The 13,347-nt window shown below is 49.7% G+C and overlaps 1 protein-coding gene across 1 annotated transcript in view; it reads left to right on the plus strand.

The window, feature by feature from the left end:
• Nucleotides 1-13,347, plus strand: part of LOC105697977 (pleckstrin homology-like domain family B member 1) — a 28,947-nt gene that overhangs the window by 7,921 nt on the left and 7,679 nt on the right. Inside the window, exons 2-4 of the mRNA XM_012421747.2 lie at nucleotides 9,237-9,368; nucleotides 10,987-11,160; nucleotides 11,919-13,131. Of these exons, the coding sequence (XP_012277170.1) occupies nucleotides 9,239-9,368; nucleotides 10,987-11,160; nucleotides 11,919-13,131 (1,517 nt within the window). The 5' untranslated portion in view covers nucleotides 9,237-9,238. The remainder of the gene's footprint in view (nucleotides 1-9,236; nucleotides 9,369-10,986; nucleotides 11,161-11,918; nucleotides 13,132-13,347) is intronic.

Raw genomic sequence — 13,347 nt, forward strand, 5'->3', positions numbered from 1 at the left:
CTTATCGTCCCGCGAAATCGCAATGTCAATTTGCACGAGACTCCGGTTAGCCCCGCCGAGAGACGAGAGACTCGCTATCTCGCCGGTTTATCGCGCGCGATATCGAACGCGGCGAGCTCCGATTTCAGCTCGCTGCCGTGGACGAGAGGGACGCTCCTCGTTTCGCAGTTTCCGCGAGCCATGATTCGGCCTAACTCGGCGTGAGAGAATCTTTTTCGGCTTCGGAAGCCTCGGAAAAATTAAGGGAATTTTTCAACCGAATTTAAAGTGATATCAAAGGGTCCCTATACATATAAAACGTCAAAATATTGATAACTTTTCTTCAAATCAGGTGCACCTAATCATTTGAAACTTCAGCACGTGATTATGGAGGTCCTAAGGAAGAACGTGGTGCTCATGAAATTTCATTTAAAAAAAAAATATATATATGGATTCTTGGTTCTACTCTGGGCTAAATGAAAAAAAACGTTTATCAAAAACGAAATTTCATGAGCACCACGTTCTTCCTTAAGGCTTCCATTGTCACATGCTGAAGTTTCCATCGATTCGGTGAATCTAGTTTGGAGAAAAGTTTTACATAAATTTTGACGTTTTATGAATACGGAATAACCCTTTCATATCACCTTAATCCGAGAAATTGATCGAAGTCTTCTCGGGCTCGGAGAGATCGACGGGATCGGCGAGATTATTCGGATCGCTCCCTCGAATTATCTCAGCTGACAGTGAGTTAAAAGTACACGCGAGTTAATCTCGCATTAAGGTTAAGCGAAAGTCGTCGAGAAACTTAATCGTCTTCGGTAAAAATAAATTCTAATTGATATGCCGTATGAAAAAGCGCGCCAAGTTACCGAGGTTTATATTTATATTCACAAGTTTATCGTGATACGTTGAGAACTGTACGGAATTACATATTCCATCTGTCGTTTCGGTAGAATGATTACTAGGAGATTCTCTTTCTACCCTGTTCATTTGCGATTATTCCGAATATAAGAGTGTTCTAAATAGCGCGACGGTTCCGACACTGTTTCTCACGTCAAAGTATTTAATTTGTTGTAAGGATCTGTGGAATATCCTCCAAAAAAGTGTCATATTCGAATCTACTGGTTTAAGGCGGATCTTAACTTCACCTTAAATTCCTTCATTTTTACACCTGCTAACCAGAAATGGAACGAAATCATACGGAGAGAGAATGGGGTTTTTCCTCGTACTATCAACTTCAAACTCGACCCTCGGCAAAGCCGACGAGAACGCGCACAGTATGCCCGCAATTCCGTACCGAGATAGCGACGTTTTTCCTTGGCGTTTTGCGACGCGATTTATCAACGGCAAACAGAGTGTTTGCTCAAGATCACGAATGCGGACCGCTCTGATAAGGTAGCAAAGTCGCCGAGGAAGGCTACCTTTGCGTACGCCTCCGATTACGAGAGGACTCTCGACGGAGCACGTTCTCCGTTTGCGTGAAAATTGTCCAAATTTTTCATATCTACATTTTATACATTTGAAAATTACGCACATTTCCGTAGAGTAAAGGTAAAAAATCTGAAACGCCTTCTATGCGGTGTGTAGATATTTTTTCTCTTTTTTTTTTCGGAATACGACTTTCGACCCCGAGCGCTTATCTTGAATAATTACTCGGTAATGTCGCGGTACACCCGTCGCTGGGATTTTTCTCCCGGACTACTGTGTTCTCTCTTTGTTTCCCGAGGAGAGACGATCGGCACGTTTGCGGACGAACGACTCGGAATGCCCGGAACGCCCGGAACGACGCGAGTGACGTGTCGACCCTTTCGACGATCCCGGACGTCAAGGTGTGCGCTCTCCCTCGTTTCGGTGAATCATCCTCGTGGTCGAGGAAATCGGTGCGTTTTCACTCGGGCCAATTAAAAATACCGTCCATCAGGAAATTAGGTAAACGGGGAGGTGAGATCCCGATCGGTTTACGTCATAATCCCCGTTTCGTATGCCATTAGGTAATCGAGGCTCCGTTACGATCCGCAACTCGTAAGATCGAAAGTCGATCGCGATTGGCCATGAATTTCTACCCGTTCCCGATACCTTCGAGGAACAATTCGGCGTTTTGCTCGTAATAATAAATAATATCGTCTTATCAGGGAATTATGCAGGATAGGTGAAATTCAAATCAGTTAACGTCAGAATTCCTGTTTCGTATGTCATTAGGTAATCGAGGCTCCGTTACGACCTGCAACTCATAAGATCGAATGTCGATTAAGATTGGCCATGAATTTCTACCTATTCCTGATACCTTCGAGGAACAATTCGGCGTTTTGCTTGTAATAATAAATAATATCGTCTTATCAGGGAATTATGCAGAGTAGGTGAGATTCAAATCGGTTTACGTCAGAATCCCCGTTTCGTATGTCATTAGGTAATCGAGGTTACAATTCTCCGTTACAATTCGCAACTCGTAAAATCGAACGTCGATCGCGATTGGCCATGAATTTCTACCCGTTCCCGATACCTTTGAAAAACAATTCGACCTTCTGCTCGTAATAATAAATAATATCGTCTTATTAGGGAATTATGCAGACTAGGTGAGATCGCAATTGGAATACGTAAGAATTTCAGTTTCGTATACCATTAAGTAATCGAGACTCCGTTACGACCCGCAACTCGCAAGATCGAATGTCGATCGCGATTGGCCGTGAATTTCTACCCGTTCCCGATACCTTCGAGGAACAATTCGGCGTTCTTCTCGTAATAATAAATAATATCGTCTTATCAGGGAATTATGCAGAGTAGGTGAGATTCAAATCGGTTTACGTCAGAATTCCAATTTCGTATACCATTAAGTAATCGAGACTCCGTTACGATCCGCAACTCGTAAGATCGAACGTCGACCGCAGCTGGCCATGAATTTCTACTCGTTTCCGATACCTTCAAGAAACAATTCGGCCTTTTGCTCGTAATAATAAATAATATCGTCTTATCGGGGAATTATGCAGAGTAGGTGAAATTCAAATCGGTTTACGTCAGAATCCCCATTTCGTATGCCATTAGGTAATCGAGGCTCCGTTACGATTCCCAACTCGTAAGATCGAACATCGATCGCGATTGACCGTGAATTTCTACCCGTTCCTGATATCTTCTAGGAACAATTCGACGTTTTGCTCGTAATAATAAATAATATCGTCTTATTAGAAAATTATGCAGACTAGGTGAGATGCCAAATATTATCGTCAGGAAATTAAGTAATCGGAAAGTTCTTTTGGGGAAGAGACAGGGGGGTCCCGACCGGTTGACGTCAGAACCTCTATTTCGTATGCATTCGGTAGCCGAGACCCCGCTACGATCCGCGACTCGTGAGATCGAACGTTAATCGCGATGACAGTTAATTCCCTCTTGCTTGCGAAACGATCCGAGGGACCGTTCGACGTGAGTTAGTAAAACGTAACCGATGCATCGTATAAATAGGTTTTCGGAAACCTCTGTCGAGATAAAAAGATAGGCGGGATCCTGATCGGTTCACGACGTAACCTCTGATTCGCATTCATTCGGTAACCGCGACTCCGCAACTATCCGCGACTCGTGAGATCGAACGTCGATCGCGACTGGCCGTGAATTTCCCTCCTGCTCGCGATCGATCGCATCGAGCCCGTTCGATCGATCCGACCTCGGGAGACGGTGGAATACGTGGAAAGACGAGGGTCCGGTTACGCGGAGCCCTCGCACTTCGCCACGTCCTGATGACCAAACTCATCGCCCACGCGTAGCGCACCGCGCATTCCCGCAGCCCACGCTGCACCTCGACGCACGGAGGAATGCACCCGAGAATGCATCCCAGCGCGCGTCCCGGACACCTATGGACGAGGAAGCTGCCCTGGGTCCGTCCTCCGGTCCGGGAGAGAGTCGAAATCGCGTTCCCTCTTCCGTCCTACCTCCATACCCGCGCACTTAGGCCGCACAACGAAGATGCAAATTGCACTTGCTTGCGCAGGAGAGCTCTTAACCCTTTACAACCCAGTTGTTTTTTTTTTTCCAAGCTAAGAAAAAACTGATCGAACGTGAAATTTCCAAATATCAACCTCTCGATAAGTACCGAGTAATTCACCTACTATTGGTAGATTTACAACAATTTGAAACGTTTATAAGTTACAAACGAATTCCTGGGTTAGAAAAGAGTGGTACGATAATATAAGGTGCTGTATTAAATTCCGGCGGAAAAGTCGTACGACTTCAAAATTATCGGTATGTGGAGATGGGACTTCAAAGTCACGTGGCCTTATAGAGTGTTAACGAAACAGATGACTGCTCTACTGTAAATCACAAATACATGGTTCTTGACGCATTTGTTGGGCCCGTCAGTTTTGTGCGGCCACGTGGAGTGCACTCATGTATATCTTTACTCTCCTCCCTCTACCCTGGAATTTTTCTTCCCAGGATACCCCGACTTACGTAACGACCTTTGGTGCACCTGATGAACGGTTAAGGCGAAACGTACGTAAATCACAAATACGTGATTCTTGACACATTTGCTGGGCCTGTCAGGTTTGTGCGGCCACGTAGAGTGCACCCGTGTTTTTCTTTACTCTCCTCCCTCTGCTCTGGAATTTTTCTTCCTAGGATACCCCGACTTACGTAACGACCTTTGGTGCACCTGATTAACGGTTAAGGCGAAACGTACGGCGAACCCGGTTGCCTCGGAGGACGAGCGAGAAGCGACGAGCGCGGGACCGCCGAGCGGATGTTCTATATGCGGCCACCGGACGCGACGTTCGCTCCTCGCTCGCCGTACCTGATGGGACGCGAGTCGCGGCGGAGCCCTGCGTAAATAAACCGCACATCTCGACCAGACATCCCGAGGAAAGCGTCGCAGAGCCGCAAGAAGGCGTTGCTACCACGTATAGAAAATCAAACATTCTTTCGCCAAAAAGTAACACTCGGCAGTGTTTTAAGATACCTGATGGGTGATTTCCCAGTTTTCCGCGTTACTTTTTCATAATTTAGCAATGGTAATGGTCCCACCGGACGCGAAAATCGCTCTTCATTTACCGTACCTGATGGGACGCGACTAGCGGCAGAGCCCTGCGTAAATAAACCGCACATCCCAACGAGACAACCCAGAGAACACATCGAAAAACCGTGAAAAGTCATTGCGATCGCCTACAAAAAATCAATTTAAATATTCTTTCGCGAAAAAGCAGCACTCGGAGATGTTTTAAGATACACGGCGGCTGATTTCCTAGATTTCCACGTGAAATTATGAATTGTCATAGTGTTAGAGACGATATAAATCGAGCACATTTTCGAAGCTTCTATATACGCCAATAGCAACGAAAGGGTTTTTGGGTATAGATGAGGTGTGGAGATGGTGTGTGTGTACCCATTTGTTGTGTTTTGTCCCGGGTCTCTCTGTGTGGACTCGTCAGTAAGGCTATCAGGCAGACCCTGCCTTAGACACCGAAAAATCTCTTCTGAGCGGGATTCGAACCCGAGAGACTATGTGGTATGAGCGGTGAGCGTAACCGCTGGGCTATCGAAGGCCCGTGTAGAAGGAAGAACTTCTGATATATATATACATATGCTATGACCGCCACAGGTTAATAATTCATCCTTGAGGAAAGATGCTACGAATGGATAACTTCCTCGTAACCCAAGAGTATTAACTTCGCGTCAGAGGAGAAGGAATGAAATTCGATGTAGGTATTATATATGTACACAGGTAGGATTGAGTTGGGCTAACCGCGAGAATTTGTATGCACCGTTTTCGGACATACATACATATATACATATATACTACGATCCTTGAATGACGGTGCTCGGTCTCATTGACGAAGTCGATGGCGAGGGGGGCGACACGAGGACGAGCAGGACGCGCGTATCGGAGGGAAAGAGAGAACGATCCGAGGAGCATTCCGCAGGACGGGGGCGCGTTTTTCCCGCGAGAAGGGACGCGGAAGAAAATGGGAAATCTCGGGGATGTATGTTGTTGCCAAGCTTGGCTCGGCGGAATTCCTTTCCGGAGAGGCCGAGGAAGGCACGCGCGAAATGGATGGCGAAAAGACGCGCGCGTACAAGGTCAGCGGAAGGCACGCGCCGGCGACGTCTTTTCCGCTGCGGGATGCGCGGAAAAAGGAGCCGCGCGATACCGTGCCACGGATAGTCGCGATAGCGTTAGACGGTTAGAAGGTGCGTACAGACTTGCGACCACGTCGCGTCAGGCCGCGGGTCAGATTCTCAACCTCGTTTACACAGGGCGAGCGTTGCGATTGCAAGTCTGAACACGGCTTTATATCCCACGACGGTGCGGCGTCGAGGTTGCAAGGGTGAACGGACTTGGCGCAACGTTGCTCGACGCGGTTGCGTTTTACTGCAGGGTTTAACGTCTGCGAGCGTTCGACATATATAATTGATCGAAAATAATTCGGATTGACTCGAGGAAATGTTTTGTTCATTCGCAGAATAATCACTTGACTCGAAGCATCCAAGTTCTTCAAGCAATTGTTCTTTGACTTAATGAAATATTTCTTTCGGACTGTTTCGTGCTATTTCTTTGGTTTGCTGTTTTTTTCTCAGCGTGGCTCGAAATTATCGCGAGATTCCTCCACCGAGAGTCGCTCGCCGGACGAAATGAGGAGGCTCTCTCGTTTCCCTTTCTTCCCGGCCTCGGACGGGGCGCAGTCAACGCACGGACGAGTACCTACTCGCGGGACGAGTGCACGTGGTGCGCGAGGTGCGCGAGGTCCGCGCGTTGAGTGCGCCGCGCACAGTGCGCGCTACGTACGCGACTCGTGCGAGCCGCGCGATGGCGGCGTAGGCGCGTCCCACGAGGAGCGAGAAAAACCGGCGCGAGAGGCTGCGAGCCAGATGCCCGCGCGTAGCTGGCCTCCGGGTTCACACGAGAGGACGAGCGCCCGATAGCCGGACCAGACATCGGACCCGCGAAGCCGCTGCGCTTTCGGTTTCGTTATCGCCCAAGTGGCGCGAGAACGGAGGAGGAAAATGGTTCAGCCACCTTAAGGGGGCTGCACCCCGAAAATGGTGCAGCCACCTCAAAGTACCTGCACTATACGTACTTTGTACATATAAAGTACGTCATTATGTTACAAACAACGTACTTTGTACGTATAATTGTACGTACGTACAAAGTACGTACCCGTAACGATAAATCGTGGCGATGAGCTCATGAAAAACGATCTCTAGAAATGTACCTACCATACATGTACTTATCGAGAACGATAAATCTTGTTAAAATTATCGAAGCACACGGTTAGCGAAATTTTATCCATTCTGATTAAAACCGGCGGTTTTTTCCGATTTTTTTTCCAGCAGATAAAATACATTACATAAAACCCACTCGGTTGAAACCATTTTATAAAATCCATGTAGATGTATGTAGCATAGAATTTATTCTAATATTGTATGCACCCTGTACCTATACATGCGCTCCACTCACGTCCAAACAAATTAAAATATATTCTATTCTATCTAAAGTGTAGGTAGCATTTAAACATATTTTCGTTCCTGCGCATACTCGGGATAAAGCCGTGGAAAGAACCTGGTTGAAATATGGCTTAAACCAGTTTTTAATCCGTTATTTAGGCGACGATTTAGGCGGTAAAACCCAGCAAATATGGTTTAAACCGGTTAAAACCATTGGGCTTGGCTTTTTGTAGAAAAGTCGGATTTATGCCAACCCTATCGAAGCATAGCATACGGATGGTCGAAGTTTATTAAAAACTCGATATTTCGGAGCTTTGAGTAAATTTTATGCTTCGGATTTTAATACGAGAGTATGCGAAGGGCACGGATAGCGCAGATTTCGAAATCTGTAAATATTGAAATGTAATTAACGGTGAGATATGCGATATGGCCACAAGAGCGAAACTCATCCTCGGGAGAAATTCGCCGGCCGCTTTCCCGAGGCCTCGAGGTGCCGGGATAAGAGGCGACGGGAAAGGCTCACGGCGCTCCTCCGGGCGCGCAGCTGTTGGGGTTGTTCGTCCGGCGCGAGTCATCTCAACGAGTTGAAACGACTTTAATTGAGCGCGTTAAGCTAGGCCGTGGCCGCGTCGGGGAATACTCTCGAGTTCGCCTATATCTACGCACGGGAAGCGACGGGGGCCATCTTTTCGTCCTTTTATTTCCTAAAAGTAGGTACTCGCAAGGAGGGACCTTCACCGGGTGGGCCGGCTATCCGCACCGTTCTCGCACGCTCACCGCTAATTTCCGGCGACCCCGTGACCCCGTGCCTCCCCGGGCACCTCGGGGAACCCTGAGGAGGCCCAAAGGTAGGCGGAGAGTCGAGGAGGACCGGTTCCCGCGGGACTTTTTGCGCCTTTTTCGCGGCCGCGATCTCCGACCTCGTATCGTCGCAATCGCCCACGAGCGGGGAGCATCTCCGAGTCTCGTTCGAGGCGTCTTCTCGCTTCCTCCACCCGATGGCCTTAAACGCTCGCGTCGGCCGTGCCCTTAAAAGAACTCCGTCGTCGAAACTTAGGAAAAAAAGAAGAAGAAATTTATTTTCACGAATCAATTATTACATGGTACAGAAGCCGCAGATAAAACGCATCAAAATCGCTCCATATGCGGGTGATTAATGTGATACGAAAGGGTCATTCCATAGAATTCTGCTTGAAACATTAACACGTGATTACGGAGATCCTAATGAAAGTCATGAAATGCTCGAAATTTTTTTTCCCTTTTGGTTCTTGTCCGGGATACATAAAAATTTCTTTGTCGACAAGTGAAATTACGCAGGTTTCGAGACTTTCGTCGGGACCTCAGTGATCGCACGTTAAAGTTTCAAATTATTCGGTGCATTGATAAATATTTTGACATTTTTATGTATATACAGTATGACCCTTTCATATCACCTTAAGGGGATGTGAAAGTGGCATTCGGAAGCTCAATCGTTCATAAAACTTTTCCACAAACTGGGTGTCCCAAATCGTTTCATAGTTGAAAACGTGAATATGGAGACCCTAAGGTAGGTCCTGAAACTCGCGAAATTTCATGAGTTTCGGGACCTTCCTTATAGTTTTCCTATTTATGTTGTAAAGTTTCAAACTATTCGGTAAACCGAGTTGGGAGAAAATTTTTATAGAAGAAAACCTCTTCGACGCCACTTTCACATCGCCTTAACTCGATCGAAGCATCGAACCATTCGGTATGCCTAGGTCGAAAAGTCTCATGACCCTTTTTTGTCACCTTGCTTCCGTATCACCGGAAAAACGCGACGGTCGAGAAATTGACGCTGACGCTTTCTCGTTTTCCAGGGATGACCACTGCGGGGCTGGAGGTACGAGAAGCCGGCCGGGCGTTGCGCGTTCAGACCGAGGCTCCGCATCTCGTCTCCATGGGCAGCGGACGGCTGTCGACCGCGGTTACGTTGCATCCCCTGCCGGAAGGTAAACCTCGCTTCGTCCTCGGCGACCTCGCTCCCGGATTCCGCATGCGCGCGCAATAAATCGGCGAGCGAAATAAACGTTTCCACGGCGGGGAACGACCGAGGACGGTAACCTGAGGTCCCCAGATATAAATATATCCCCGCCGAATGCGGAGGGCAATGGGAATTATTGCACCGGTCGATCCTCAAAGTGGAGTATTCTCGGGCCCGCGACGATTACCTATGAGCCCACGATCCTCGGTAGAAATTGATCACGGTGCGATACCGACCTACGTGGAAACCCCAGGGCGAAAGAACTTCTCGTTTCCATCGTTTCCCTCGAAGCGGACGGAAGTGACCGTTATGACCAATAACGCGAAGACCACCCACGAGCGCGATATCAGAATTACCGGCCGCTTGCTGCGGGGATGCACTTACTGCACCGCGGTGCAGCCATTGGTAGGAGCGAGTCGCCGATGCGGTCAACGGACGAGGAATTGGATAAACGAGGTGAAAACGAAACGACGCGCCTCCGCTCAGAGGGTGACTCCTATACTCGCGACTTTTCCTTTCTTTTTTTTTTTCATTTTTTATTTCCTTTCTCTTCCTCTAACCATTTCTTTTATTAAGACTTATTTGATGTTTCCATTTTAGTCTTGTTAACTTTCATCATTATCGTTATCATTTATAATTATGTTTTTTATCTGGTCTCAATAGTTTTGCTCGACGAGCCTGCTGATGGGGTTGGGGTCGACTTTGTCTGGACTTTTCTTGCCTTCCCTGGGTCGAGCTACGCTTTTCGACTTGTTAATTATAAATCTAGATATCGATTTATTATCTGCCTATCCAGAACCGTGGTAGGAATTCCTGCGATTTTGCGGGGCGGCAAGCTCGAGTCGTCCGAACTCGCTGCATAGAGGGACGGCTTTATTTCGGTAGGAATTTGCGGGAAACCGAGCGAAAGGGCTCCCTCGGCCGCAGCGGGGCCCGATATTTCCGGCGAGACGGCGAGCGAATTTCCAAAAAGACGCAAAATGTCGGGGTGCAAGACCGCGCCAAAACTAAATATAAACCCTCGGTCTTTCGCAGAAGTTGTCGCGTCGGTATGGTATGCTTCCTCGCGGTAGTGCGAAACGCGCGCCAGTCCCGAAATGACATCGCCGATTCCGCGATAGCGCTCGCGAGTACCTCGTTTCCCGGTTATAAAAGGCCAAACTAATCCCCCAGAAATAATTCCGGACAATTAACGCTGGGGACAATGTGCGGAATAAAAATATTACCGAGGCTGCTGTAAAGTTTGCAAAAGGTAGAATATGGTACGGCCATTCGTATTCATTTGGTTACTTCACATCGATCACTTGGTACTGGCGGACTGCAGACACTTTTTGTGAAACTCTGTATGAACGATGATTTCATAATAAAAAAAAAAGAAAGAAAAAATACATACCAAGCCTTTAGCACGTGTACTAAAGGCGCATTGGAAGCGTAGTAAGTGTTTCATTAATATAAAATCATCGTTTACCCTGAATACGTCTTTAGCGTATATAGTCGCCGGTGTAAACAAAGCCAGGTTCTAAGTGCGGACGAAAGGTGTTTCAAAACTCTCTGATCTAATCGCATGTCCTTTCCCGACTGTCCAGGAAGAGTCACCGTGGGGTCGATCAGAGATGCAGAGATCCCGGTGTCGGGGACCGGCGTCGAGCCCATTCATTGCGTGATCGAGAACAATAGCGGAGTGGTCACTCTTCGTCCCATAAATGGCAGCACGTCCGTCGACGGGGTGCCGATCGGCTCGCCAGTGAGACTCGCTCAAGGTAATCGTTATTGGGTCGAGGATCGACCCGTTACGCGCCCGGATCGACCGGAAAGGTATCGACCACTGGCCCAAATGCAGAAACCTCTCCCGGGCGAAACGAGTTTCGCGCCTCCACCCGAACGGCTCGATCGCGATTCGAATACGCGAAATCTCCTTGCAGTTAGTCGAGACTATTTGAACCTTGCGGAATATCCCAGGATCAACGTGGACCAACGATACGTTTTCTGGTCGAAGAGAGAGAAAACAATGCTCACGCAATTTGCATTAGGTTGTCTAGAAAATTATCATGAATTTTGCTGTTCAAACCTTTGACTCGCAAAGAGCATCAAAAAACATCCATGAGAAGTGCTTTCCAAGAGCCTCTAACAAGCGCACGGTGCAACAATGTCAACAATTTTGTGAAAAGGGCCTTGAAAATTAAATCCGAACGGGCTGCGGTCAAAGACGAAATAAACATGATTAAAAATTAATATTTAAGACACGATTGTTGTCGACAACGTGTAGAGGGAAGCTTGCACTTTGAAGAGATGTACAACATGGGCATGGAGGGAAATCAACTTCATTTGAGAATAAAGCGTCAAATATTGAACGGCAAAGGTCGCAGTAATTTTCTAGACGACGGAAATTATATTTAACAGATTTCGCTTAACGAAACTGGTCAGAGGTGAAAGGTAAATAACCGCGGAAGAGACTCGCGAGTTGACCTCTTCCTCGGAGCAACCTGAAACGCGACTAACGAGCCCGTGTTTTCTCCAGGTTGCATGCTGTCCATAGGGCGGTCGAACTACATGCGCTTCAACCACCCGGCAGAGGCGAAGCAGCTCAGGTCGGTGCTCCCGAATTCCCGGATCTCGATGGCGCCGATCAGCTTCGCCGCAACGGAGGGCTCGGACGACGCCGCGGAGCGGCACCTGGAGCGGAAGCCACCCGTGGCGCCGCGTAAGTCGCCGAGGAACTCGTGCTCCGACGACGAGGGCTTCCTGGGGAAACTGACCAAATTCGAGATGCTGGCCCGCCAGAGCAGGAACTGCGTGTCGCCGAAGGTATTCCCGGCAGGCGGGGTGACGACCAGCGTCCCTGCGGACCAGATCCTGGGCCGCTCGAGGTCGTCCTCGAGTCTGGCATCGCTTCGAAGCGGAGGTCCGCCGCGGAGTCCGGCAAACTTCGAGAGGAGTGCGGCAAATTCGGAGAGGAGTGCGGCAAACTCCGAGAGGAGTCCGGCAACCTCTGAGCGGAACCTCGGTCGTGGTGGGCACTTCCGCGCTCCAGGGCCGACCGAGACCGACTGCCACCGCGAGGCCAGCGACGAGGATTCCGAGATCGGCGACCGGCCAAGCCGCGCCCGGTTGCGGGCCGTGAAGCGGGAAGAGATCGACCCGGAGGCGAGCTCGCCCAGTCGGGCTTCGAACCCTGACCTACGTGGCCGAAGCGCGCAGAGCTTTGGGTCGAGCCCGGCATCGCTTCGAGGCGGAGGCTCGCCGTGCAGCCCGGCGCACTCCGAGCGAAGCCTTGGCCGCTCGGGGTACGCCCGCGCTCCAGGGCCGGCTGAGGCCGACTACTGCCGAGAGGCCAGCGACGAGGACTCCGAGATCGGCGATCGGCCGAGCCGCGCCTCCAATCCCGACCTGCGCGGCCGAAGTGCGCAGGGGTCCGGGTCGAGCCCCCCTGCCCGCAGGCTGCAGCCCCCCAGCCCGATGTTCAACCGGAATCCGGAGTACTGCGAGCGGAGGCGCTGGTGGTGCGCGGCGGGCCCGGGGGGCGGCCGCTCCCTCGAGGAACTGCGCGAGCGGCAGGTGGACGCGGAGAAGAAGAGACAGGAGGCCGAGCGGAGGCGCGAGCGCGCCCAGGAAGACAGACTCCGTGAGCAGGAGGTCGAGAGGCGAGAGAAGTCCAGGCTCGAGGAGATCCTCGCCATGTGCGCCGAGTACGAGAGGCGGAGTCTCGCCGACAAGCCGCGGCAGCCGAACAGGTGAGAGCCGGATTCGCGACCGGGATTTATCGATGCTCGAACGGGTCGATGCTCCGAGGGAGACCCTTTGATCGCGGCGACCGTCCCTCGGGGTTAACCCTTTGCCGCGAAACCAGACGCGAACCATCGCCGATGGTCGATGAGCCGGCTTCACATCAAAGGAATCGAATCCACGTGCGGGGGTTCTCGGCGGACGCGAACTACATCGTTTGTTGT

Source organism: Orussus abietinus, unplaced genomic scaffold, assembly GCF_000612105.2.
Source record: "Orussus abietinus isolate OABI.00-Male unplaced genomic scaffold, Oabi_2.0 scaffold1, whole genome shotgun sequence".
Lineage (NCBI taxonomy): Eukaryota > Metazoa > Arthropoda > Insecta > Hymenoptera > Orussidae > Orussus > Orussus abietinus.